This window comes from Peromyscus leucopus, chromosome 23 (genome assembly GCF_004664715.2).
Source record: "Peromyscus leucopus breed LL Stock chromosome 23, UCI_PerLeu_2.1, whole genome shotgun sequence".
NCBI classification, from domain to species: domain Eukaryota; kingdom Metazoa; phylum Chordata; class Mammalia; order Rodentia; family Cricetidae; genus Peromyscus; species Peromyscus leucopus.
The window spans coordinates 40,617,702-40,629,829 of NC_051082.1; the positions used below are offsets into that span (position 1 = coordinate 40,617,702).

Genomic DNA, 12,128 nt, shown 5'->3' on the forward strand with positions numbered 1-12,128 from the left:
AGTTTTCCGAAGTCCCGTGTGTGTGTGTGTGTGTGTGTGTGTGTGTGTGTGCATGTGTATGCATGTGCATGTGAGTGTATGCATGCGTGTGTGTGTGTTTATGTGTGTTTGTGCATGTGTGCACACTTGTGCTGTGTGTAATGTGTGTGGGTGTATTTGTGTGTGCCTGTGCATGTGCATGTGCGCATGCACGTGCGTGTGTGCGTGTGTGTGTGTGTGTGCGTGTGTGTATGTGTGTGTGTGTGTGTGTGTGTGTGTGTGGCTTGCTTGCTTGCACCAGGCAGCAGGCACAGTACAGTTTACATGAAAGTTAGTCTATCTACTGTCCCGGCCACCTGCGGCCTCCTCATGCTGTCCCTGCAGGCCAGGCGCTGAGCCCCGCAGCCCCTTGTTTTGTGCACGTATGTTGGGCTTAGTGTTGAGTCTCAGTCAGGGCTAGCTGCTGCAGATGGTCTATCCTTTTTGGTCCACTGAGCATCACGAGTTTCGGAGAGGACAGGGCCGGGTTGCCTTGGGCCCTGCCGAGGGATGGAGGGAGATTCAGGACTTGTGCTGGGCGGACACACCTTTCCAGTAGTCTAGGATGTCATGCAGGTCCTCATCTTTGGCAAACTGGACCTTCTTGCGCAGGGCGTGGCCAGCCGCCATGAACTCTGCGTCATCCTTGTGCCTCCGACGGCTCAGTCTGAGGCGCTCCCAGATGCTCGGGGACGCCCTGCAGGTGTACTCGGGGCTGGAGGAATAGCTCAGGTTATGGTACTGCGGAGACAGCTGCGAGTAGACGAGGTCTCGGGGTCGTGGCCGGGTCAGAGGCTCCAGGATGGATGCCTTGCGGCCACCGAGCCCCTCATGAGTGGGTGGAGGTGGTGGTGGAGCAGGTGGCTCAGCAGGGTGGGAGCCGGGGTACGAGTGCCGATGCTCGCCATACTGGCGACCCTTGTCGGCCTCAGCCCGCAGCACGGTGGCCGCGGGTGTCACAGTGAGGATGGTCTCGGGCACAGGTGAGCTTTTTTCAATGTACTTGGTCTCAGTGGCTGGGGCCTTATGTGTGCCGGTGGCCTCAGCCCGGAAGGAGCGAGGGCTACGTGCAGAACCGCTGGATGAAGTGCTGGCCCTGGGGGGCCCGGGCGCAGCCTCCACGCTGTGGTGCCGCTGCAGGCCACCGTGGCCAAAGGCATCTTTGTATACAGGGGACAGGAAGCTGTGCTTGCTAGCCAGAGGCTCGGACAGCAGTACCAGCTGCGGCTCAGCGGCAGGCGCGGCCCCGGGTTTGGCGCCCTGGAAGGAAGTGGACTCAGACTTGAGTGCGTCGATGCAATTGTTAATGATCTGGTTGACCCGATCCACTTCCTTGGCGATGGTGGAAATCTCCGTCACTGAGTGCTGGGTTTCCTGGCCGGGCCGGCTCAGCTCGCAGCTTCTGCGTTCTGGCGGCTCCCCTGTGCGCACTTCAATGTAGTTCCCCTTGGTGGCTTTAGGGGTCTCGCTACTCTCCACCAGCTTGTACTGCTCCACATCACTGGTGGTGGCTGGCAGGTAGGGTATTCGAGTCACAGCCTCGGGACCCAGCAGCGGGCCCTGGGTCAGCGGGGCTAGCCCAGGCGCCTCAATCTCAGGCCCATACTTAAGTTCAATGATGGTCTTTTTCAGGCTGCCAGCCGCTGCCGCCACCGCCTTCTTATGTTTCTCCTCCTGCCGCCTCCGCTTGCGCAGGCAGTAGTAGACGGCGCCCAGAACCAGCACCATGCCGAAGAGGCAGCCCAGGATGGTCATGATGTAGTGGGTGGCTGTGGAGGGGCTGGGCACGGGGCCAGGTGGGCTGGGCGGTTTGGGCAGGCAGATGGTAAGGCAGGTGTGGTTGTGATGGGTGCCAGAGCTGGTGGAGACCACGCAGTATGTGTAGTTGGTGAGGGTGTAGAGGTTGGTGAGGCGGATCTCCTCCTGAGGCTGGGTCAGCTTGGACACGGTGAACGATTTGCTGTTGTTGTACTGCTCCAGCGTGTACATGCGGTTGAACGGGCTCGGCAGCTGCACCATGATGGTGGCCGAGTTTTGGGTCAGCTGCTTGACTTTCATGGAGGGACGGGCCTCCATCTGAGTGGCCAGGGTAGTGAGGACCACCAGCGGTGTAGTGCCGTCACCAGAGAAGCACTCATCATCGGCACAGGGCATGTCGCTAGGCTCCGGGGGAGGTGGTGGCGGCGAATGTCCTGGCTGTGACCGGCCTGGCACTGGGCGAGGTGCACCAAGCACCTCGGCTGTGTAGGAGTCCTCAGTACACACAGACTGCAGTTTGCTGAGGATGCTACGCTGGTGGCCATGGCGGCCCTGGCCCAGCAGGAAGTAGCCGGCGTAGACTGGAGGTGACTCACACTGTACCCGGTCGTGGGTCTGCGTGGCATTGGTGAAGGCGGCCAGCCAGCGCAGGAAGCCCAGCAGCTCACAGGAGCAGTAGAAAGGGTTGCTGTAGATTTCACACACCGAGAGCTTGGTCAGGCCGGCGAAGGTGCCGCTGCCCAGCTGCTGGATGCGGTTCATGGAGAGATCTATGTTGATGATGTTGGGACACTCCCAGAAGGCGCTGGCCATCACCACCTCGATGAGGTTGGCTTGCAGGTACAGGTACTCAAGCTTGCTCAGGCCCCGCAGCATGCCCTCCGTAAGGTTGCGCAGCCGATTGTAACCCAGCTGCAGCACCTGGAGGTTGAACTGGCCGGAGAAGGCCCCGTCCTCGATGTAGCCTATCTCATTCTTGGTGAGGTTGAGGTATGTGAGGTTCCCAAAGCGGCTCAGGGAGGCATACTGCACACTGCGGATGCGGTTCTCGTTAAGCCGCAGGTCCACGATGGTGTTGTTGATCTGCTGGGGGATGGCCTCATAGGGCGGCTGGTTCTGGCTGCAGATGGCCAGCCACACGAAGCCCTTGTCACCCTCGATCAGCCAGCAGTCACCTTGGGCCAGCCCGCCCGCGTGCAGTAATGTGGCGGCTGCCACAAGCACCCACGGTGCAGCCCACCCATGCCCAGCCATCTCGGGACACTCTGCCTGTGGGGACAGGGTGGAGGGCTGGGCAGTGCCCCCCCAGGGGACTTAGGGGTGGGATGGGTCACTGCCTGTACTGTCCGAGGTGTCCTGTCCCAAGCTGCATGGCGCAAGTGCTGGGAGGGAGGACGGCTCCCTCACTGCCCGCCACCCCACGTCGTCCTCCCCGGTCCTGAGGTGACCACGGCCTGCTTTCCCATGGGCCTGTGCGTCCTGGTGGCTTCTCCCGGCTCCTCTGCCTGAAGTGCTCTCTGCTGCAAAACAAGAGAAAAGAGAGTAAGTCACAGAAAAAGCTCACGTCCAAGGTCACCGGGTGCCTGTCTGAAGGATTCGGCAGAGCCGTCCACCCGTGTCTGCTGTAAAACGAAAACCCTGATACTTGTCCTAGATCATGGGGCTGGGCTGAAAGAGTCCGGGATCACCAAGGAAAACAGACGTCACTTTGGTCATTTCTTCATGGGCAAGGTGGACATGATGTCCCCTGGGTGGCCAGCTCAGAGGTGTTGTGAGGGGTGGTGCAGTTCAGTGAGCATAGCCTTGGATCCACAGGGTAGCAGCCTAGAGAAGGGACTCAGAGTTCATCCGGCAACGAGTGGTAAGGCTGGATAAGGGCAGGACATCCATCTCATTGACTTATTGGCACCACGCCTGCCACCTGGAGTGCTTGGATGTCACTTCTCCCCGAGAAGGGCCAGCCACAGCACCTTCAGAACCGCCTGCAGGAGGTGCCGGACACCCAGCCAACGTCCCCAGCCGGAGGCGGATTAGTTCTTCTTCTGCCCTCAAGGAGGCAGGCGGGGAAAGCGGCCCGGCACAGCCAGGGCTTGAAACTGGTAGAGCTCAGAGTGAAATCTCCCACCACATGGCCCAGCAAGCCACCTCCCTCTGGGCCTCAGTTTCTCCAGATGAATCAGCTGCCTGATCTCTGAGGCCATCTATGTAGATAGCACCCGGGACTTCGACGCTGTCCCCGCACGGCCGTGGAGGAGTGACAACCCACGTTGCCAAGAAGTCCTCCTGGGATTGAGGGAGAAGGACGGCTCATCAAATCAGTGTGACTACTGCCAAGCCTGAGGACCTGAGTTCAATCCCCAGGACCCACGTGGTGGAAGGAGAGAACCGACTCCTGCAAGGTGTCCTCCGACCATCACCCCCCAGCACACACAACTAATAAAGAAATGTAAAACAATTTCTTTAATTAAAAAAAAATCCTCTCCAGGCTTAACAACAGCATCCTCCACTTCCCAGGGCCATGCCCACCTCGCTCCATCCGCCATGCATACAAGCAGCCTCACCTACCCATGACCCCCCCAGCCATGCACACCCCAGGACCAGGACTGTGCCTCCCCCAGTCCCCAGAGCCCAGAATGCACGAGACTAGAACTGTGGGGTGATGGGAAGAAACCTCACGGGAGAACTGGGGTCCTTTATACTCTGGTCCCTTCTGCCCACTTGCAGGATGGAGAAATGGGTATGTGCTTGTTAATACAGGGATTTACAGCAGCCTTGGTCACTGCTCAGTGGCCTGGCCAGCAGCCAGCTGAGTGTATTTCACCAGTATTGACAGCAGCAACTAGGCTGAACTGAGGCGGCTAAAATGAGGAGGAATATATATATATTTCTCTCCTCTTTGCAAACTTCATAAATGGGACCTGGCTCCCGAGGGAATCCATTTCTAACGGAGAAAGATGAACAGAACAGATTGGAAGCCCAGAGGAACTCAGGCACTGCCTTGGAGTTCAGCAGCCTCAGGTCTCCTTGGACCTTACAATCTGGAGCTGAAAAGGGGACATAGGACATCAGAGTGGCAAGATCCTTGGCCAGGAGGGCCCGGGGATTCCTTTGGGCTCCTCATCCTAGGTTTTGACACCAATGTCAAGTGCACCGTGGTGGTACAGTTTATCCACGACGCCTTGAAGCCTGAACTGATAACCACAGGAGAGTTCAAGCCAGAGAAAGGCCAGTGGAGTTGGCCTTGAGGACACTGACCGGGTGGGCAGGGCCTTTCTGTCCCAGCCTCCGGGAGGGGTGGCGCCTGGTGAGAGATCTTAATCAGCTGTAATCTCTTGCTCAAAATAACTGAAAGTCGAGTTAAGCAGGATTACAGGCCCAAAGAGGCGCCGTGGTGTCTCCTGCAGTGCGCCAGCCTCCTACGCACCCGGTTGCAGGTGTGTGTACGGACATTTGCATTTCTGTATCCTCCTGGGTATGGGTTTGCATGTGCATGCTCACCTAGACACATGGGACAGGCTATGTGGGGACCCTGAGGTCCTCTGTTGTCCCCTCTTACCTCTTTCATACTCCCACGTCACCATGTCGCCCCCTGCACGGCTGTCTAGTCATTTGTGGTAGGACTCATAGTGTGGAAACCAGACCCTGCTCCCCATCACCCCCACTGCACTGAGCCTTCCAGTATGACAGTGGGAATACAGAATACAAGGGCCCCTGACTCCAGCCATGGTCCTCTGTACCCGCCCGCTCCCCACCCCCAGCCTTCTGCCACCCCACACCTAGGCTTGTCAACAGTGCAGAGATCTTCAGTGCAGATCAGGGTAGGAATCCATGGAAGTTCCATCTGCCATGGCCAGCAGCTCCTCAAGCACGAAAAGACAGACCCACCTCTCATGTAGCCTCTGCTTCACAGGGAACCCCACAACCTCAGCCTTGTGGGCTCCTAAATTCTCCTTCCATACTTAGCTTTACAGATCGGGGAAACTGAGGCCCCAAAAGAAAGACTCATCCTTGTAGTAGGTAGCTGTTCCAGCTTTGACCTGGAAGTACTACCCTCAGTAAGGCTTCCGGTAAATGCCATGCCTACCTATGACCTGCCCCTGAGGCGGGGCTGAGACGGGAGCCCTTAAGAACTGAGATCCGGATGTGCCAGCTCTCTTGGCTCCTGGTGATCCTGGATGCTGGATGGTAGACCGAACAGAGTTCTCCAGAGAACCCTGATGGACTGCACTTCACCTCTCCCAGAGCCTTTACTTGTAAGTTACCCCAAAATAAACCTCCCTTTTAACTACATGGAGTTGCCTTAATACATCTCCCAAAACATCCCCGGGTCACACTGTGAAGTGGCCCAGACAGGTTGAGAGGGTTGGCCCAATGGCACCCAGAGCCATAGGCACAGAATTAAGTGGAAGACAGGGCACACACCATGGGTCTGGGTGCAGAGTACTGAGGCCATGCATGGAACGCTATGGGGAGTGGTTACCAAGGGAACAGGCCAAACTGCCTCAATGGGTTTTGATGGCCCAGGATGGTGTCCCACCTCTAACCCAAGCTCCGCCATTCATCCATTCCCTCATTCCATAATTCATCCATTCCCCTGGTCCTCACCTCCCCTGCAGCCCCTCCTCATCATTTCCCTTTCACCCTGTGCTTAGTAATTCACTCATCAATCCACAGACTCCAGGGTGGAAGGTAGTACACAGACCCTGCATGAGGGAATTGCAGCCTGGCACCAGACCCGGTCTCCCCATCTGGAACAGACGTTCTGGGCCATGGGCCACATTCAGTGTCAGGGTTCCTCTGCCCACATATGGATACCTAATGTCAGAAGTGGAGCCAATGGCCATTGGACCAAATCCTGTAATCTCCCACTGAAATAAGCAACGCACGCAATCTGTGTACCCCTTCCCTACTCAGCTCGTCCTGCCCTTCAAAGCAGACTTTCTCAATAGGGTGGCCCATGTTTCCATCTGTCTCTTGACTTCACCTTTTTCCAGGTATTTCCACCCTGGATCTAAGAGAGTGATGTCTCCTGTCTCTGTCGCAGGTGACCTCTGGGCCACTAACTCCTGACGGTTTGTCTTGCTCCCATCACGGCAGCCGTTGGCACGGGCGCCCCCATCCTGTCCCTGAAGCTGGGTTCTCAGGTGGGCCTGTGGCTGACCTGTCCAGCGCTGTCCCCAGCACTTTCCAGTTACCTGAACTGCAGTGGGTCTCCACAGCCCCGGCATTTCCCGGCGTGTGGATGAGGTGTGCAGATGGGGGCCCCCCCAGGGAGCTCCAAGGCCTGGTTTGGAGGACAGACTCCACCCACAGAGCGCAGGGGCCGAAGCCAGGTGCTAGCTCAGCTCCCTGGGACTAGTTGACAGCTCTGACCACTGAGCTTCTCGTGACGGGGAGGCCTTGAAGCCGGTGCTGGGAGCTGAGGGCCAGGCCGCATGGCCTGGATGGAGATGGCAGAGGTCCCTGAAGGAGTCTACTAGCCATTTAAAGAAATGTCACAGCGGGAGACGGCTTAGTTGGTGACACGCACCATGTGAGCATGAAGATCTGGGTTGGGATCCCCTTAACCCACGTAAGAAGCTAAGCACAATGCTGGGGAGGCAGAGACAGGAGGATCCCTGAGGTTTGGGGGCCAGACAGCCTAGCTGAATTAGGGAGCTCCAGACCAGTGAGACACTGTCTCAAAAGAAAATAAAAATGAAGAGTGAATGGTACCTGAGGTGGTTGACCTCTGACCTCCATGTGCAGGTATACTTGCATGTGCATGCATGCATGCATACACATTTGCACTCACATGAACACACACACAGAACGAAGGAGGGAGGGAGGGAGGGGGGAGGGAGGGAGGGAGGGAGGGAGGAAAGGAGGGAGGGAGGGAGGGAGGGAGGGAGGGAGGACCTATCACAGGCCACAGAAGCATTCAAAGATACCCCAGGGGTGAACAGAGTGTGGCTTTTCTAATAGGCTTTCATTAGACAACTGACTTGCACATTGACAGGCCTGGGTAGCAAGACAACCTCTGGTCCCACCCTGCTCTATGCGACGCTCTCCCCACAGCAGGGGATGCTGGGCATGGCGTTTAAGAACAGCAAAGGACCCTCAAAGGGCCATAAACAGAGGGACACAGTCTGGCAGGAAAGAAGAGAGTCTGGGAGATACAACGGGCTGATGGGCAGGGCAATAGACAGAAGGTCTTAGGGGCTGAGTAGGAGTTCGTGAAGCAGAGAGGAGGCTGACCACAGCAGGCAGGGGAGGAGGCAAGGGTGCAGGGTCCTGTGGTCAGAGCCATCACTCTCCAGGGACTGTGGGGTGTTCAGGGGAGAGGGGAGTAGGCAGTGCCAGGCAACACACCAAGCTCTAGTGAGTGGCTACAGGGACAAAGGTGGAACTTAGTTCCCATCCACCTCTTCCCCTCACTGCTTCTCACCACGTCTCTCCTCTTAGGGGCCAGAGAAACTGAGGCTAGGCAATCAAGCCTGTGCTGTCCAAGTCTTCCATTTCCAACCTCAGGCCTCAGTTTCCCCACCTGAGTTTCCTTGGGGTATCTGCAAGGATTCTTCATATAGTGAGAGGACCAGCACCTCATGTCTGGGGATAACTCTTGAACACACACACACACACACACACACACACACACACACACACACACACACACCTGTGGGTGCTCACGCAGGACCTTTGTAGCCCAGGGCACCATGGGGACAATGGATGGCGCTGTGTTTGTCTTGCCACTCCAGCCCTGCAGCCCTTCACTGATGATGAAATAGAGTGTGGTGTTGCCGGCTTTTAAACTTCTTACCATCAGATTTGCGTAATCATGGCGGACGAGTGGGACTGATCACATGTGTCTAAAAATACGGCTCTGTCCTCGATCATAGAGCTGGAAGAGCCGCCGGGGCAGAGCTGGAGCCAAGCCAAGGCTCCTGCTGATGGAGTGGACTTCCTTTCCCATCCTGCACCCCCAGGAGCAGTGCAGGCTGAGGGCCAGGGCGGGACGCAGAGAGATGAGTGGAAAGCTATCAATCGATAACTTTTCACCGTCCCAGTGTTTTGCCAATAGATCATGTTTACTGCGAATGCCCGCCTGCCCGCCGCTGCAGCAGGGCTCCAGCCAGAACTGTCCAGCACTCTGCCGCAGAGCCCGCGGGGCTATGATGAGCAGGTCAGGGAGGATGAAGCTGCATGGTCCCGGCCTGGCCAAGAGCAGACGGGGGCCAGCCTGCTCCCTTGCTGCTCATCTCAGGTTGGGGTGCTAAAGTTAGTTTGGCCAAGCTCGGGCTGGGTGACCTTGGGAAAGTTACTGACCCTGTCTGAGCTTCTTTTTGGCTTCCTAATCGGTCAAATAGAGATGAGCTTGGCTCTGCCTCCTAGGGTGGCGGTGAGGAAGCATGCTCCTGGCTATTTAAGGTTTCTAGAACTTTGTACAGGGTTGTTCTCTCCATTCTTCATGGGTGGTTTTCTAGACAGCCTGGGTAGAAAGAACATTGGTCAGCCCTGGCTTCCCATAGGAAAGGCCCCAGAGACCCCCCCTCCAGTTCTCAGGGTTTCCTCATTGCCCACCAAGGCTGCCTGGATCCTACCTGCACTTTCAGCCCCCCCCCCCACACACACACACTCATTCAAGCTCAGCATGGCCAGGAGTGCAGAATGGCTGAATCAGCAGCTAGGCTCCTTGGGAATTGGCCACAGGGTCAGGCCTGGCATGCCCTGGACCTTGCCTGGCCCTGACTTTGTCCTCCAAATGGCCAGAGAAATGGAGGCTAGAAAATACCCTTGTCCACACCATGCCCCTCCCTGTGAGAGCTCAGAGGTCACCAAGGAGGGTTAAAGTGACAGGGAGACTCTCCAATGCCAGGTGACCTTGTAGGAGAACCCACGGGTCTTGACCCATCTATTCAGAGAAGTACTCTGTAAGCATAAACTGTTTTCCTCCCACAATCTACATTTATTGAGCATCTACTGGATACCAAAGCCATCAGTGATGACCTCAGCACAGAGAGAGAAAAGGGGGGGCGGGGGGGGAGAGAGGAAGAGGGAGCGAGCAGGGGAGGCTCAGAGAGAGAAAGCCAACCAGGAAACAGACTAAGCAGGAGAATTCAGCAGGCAGTTTGTAGATGAACAGTCTCCTGATTCACTCCAAAGTTCCAGAGGGGCCCGTGGAGCTGGAGCCAGATGCACAAGGCAGCCAGCCTCCCCCTGAGGCTCTGGCCTGGAGATGCAGGGAGGAGGGAGTCTGGTCTGCGGTTTCCTTCCCAACCGAAGCTGGGGGCCCCCAGATCACTCCCTGTGGCCCTCCCTCCCCCCCTTGCTGCTCCAGGCTGCTCTGAAGTTAATTAGGGACCCAAACACTTAATGGTCTCTTAAGCTTCCACCGGGCATCTTTTTTAAATTAAAAAAGATGATGTATTGCACCATTGGAGGGAGAAATCAGTCCGCAAAGGCTCCCTGCTCAGGCGCTGGCAGGCATCTTCGGAGGAGGATGCCAGGCTGGTCCCTGAAGATGACAGACAATGTGTGACCCTCTCCAGGAACTCTGCCACACTCCCCATCATCAGAGAGAGCGCCTCGTTTAAAGGCAAGCATGGGTCTGGGTGTCCCATCACACCCCATAACTCTGGCAGCCAGGAGGTTCTATCTTTAGTCTGACCTGAATCTTTCCAGTTGTTCTGAGGGCTGCTGTTCTCATCCTAACCTGAGTTCCAGAAAGCCCCTTTCTGATTCTCCTGACCTCGAAGACTCTGACCCTATTTGGGGGTTTGATATTAGCCCGGTGGGAAGGCAAGGAGTTATTGTAGAAGGCTGGCTGGCACCCCGGGGGATGACATGGGCCAGATCTCACAGTTTGTGCTCCACCAGCCAGGCCTGGGTACAGACACAGTGACCATCCGCAAGCTATTCACCAGGTCAAGCCAACCCTCAAGTCATCGGCACCCTGGCTGTTGGATCTGCATTCATTTTTCATTGTACTAAAGATTTGGGGGGGGCGCGTCACTATTTTTGAGCTAAGGCTGTAAATGAGCCACTAGCCCTCAGATTTTACAAATATCTGGCAACTAGAAAACTACACAAGGGGAGATGGATCAGTGAGCAAGGTGTTTCTGTGTAAGCCGGAGGACCTGGGTTTGATCCTTGGTCCCACATTAAAGCCAGGCCTCATGGCGCATGCTGTAATCCCAGTGCTGGAGAGGTGGAGACAGGACCCATGGGGCTCGCTGGCCCCATGGATCCTGTTGAATCAGAGAGCTCCAGGTTCAGGGAGAGACCCTGTCTCAAAAATACTGTGGAATGACTGAGGAAGACAGCAGACATGGCCTCTGCATACAGTCAGGACCACACACACGATTCATTAATGAGCAATTAGTCCTCCAACATTGCATTAATTAGGGAAATTAAGAAAAACACCGACTCTATCCTGCGGGTAGTGGCATTGAGACATGTATGGCTGGAACCAGTGTGTGACTGTAACAGCCCTCCAGCTGTTCCTCTGTGGGACACACCTCCCAGCAGATAGGGGTCTATGACCTTCTGACAGAGTCCACAGCCCTGACAGGAGTGGGTGGGAAGAGAAACGGCCCACATCATTCCCTCACGCCCATGGCTGCCCACATGCCGTTCGTCCTGAGAACCACCAGCACGCGGCAAGTTCTACAGAGGTGAATGGGATGACAGCTTTCCTCCTATCTGGGGTGCACCCTGCTTCTCGACTATGGAATGGCATCACTCCTGCCATTGCCAGGATGCCCTGTCCCCTAGGAAGCTCCCGTAGTCACCTGTCACTTCTCAGAGGCCACATCATGTCCACCTCAACAGGCACCAGGGAACGATGGTCAGCCACCAAGGCGGCTCCTCCGCGCCCGGGTGTGGTGGTTCACAGCTGTCATCCCAGTCCCCAGGAGGCTGAAGCAGGAGGACTGTGCATTCATTGTCACCAGACACTTGGGGTTGAGACTTCAGCCCTGGCTCTCACAGCTGTGCGGAGTGGAGACAGGGGCCTGCCCTCGGAGAACACCGCCTTACGTTTGTGTGACTGGAAGTCTCATGTTTGATGTTCCCGTCACGTGGGATGTGTTTTCCTCTGCATGGAGAAAGGATTGGAATCGACTCCATCCCCCTCCTAAGTAGCAGCAAATGGGCTTGACAAGATGTATCGATTAATCTATTTCTTCTGGTTGATTTCTGATTCTCCATCCTCACCCTTTCTGCCTCCCTCCGCAGCCTTGCACGGCTCCCAAGCGCCCTCAGGACCTCTCTGTGTCATCATAAATGATCCCACCAGGGCTGGGGAGGTGGCTCAGGCGGTATAGTGCCTACTGTGTGCAAGCAAGAGGCCTGAGTTCTGTTCCCAGAACCCA

General features: G+C 56.4%; 1 protein-coding gene across 2 annotated transcripts in view; it reads right to left on the minus strand.

Annotated features, from left to right (window-relative positions):
- Positions 1-201: 201 nt before the first annotated feature.
- Elfn1 (extracellular leucine rich repeat and fibronectin type III domain containing 1) overlaps positions 202-12,128 on the minus strand; it is a 63,437-nt gene continuing 51,510 nt past the window's right edge. For both annotated transcript variants that reach the window (XM_028859734.2, XM_037198442.1), the window contains exon 2: positions 202-3,296. In XM_028859734.2, the coding sequence (XP_028715567.1) occupies positions 541-3,030 (2,490 nt within the window). In that variant the 5' untranslated portion in view covers positions 3,031-3,296 and the 3' untranslated portion in view covers positions 202-540. The remainder of the gene's footprint in view (positions 3,297-12,128) is intronic.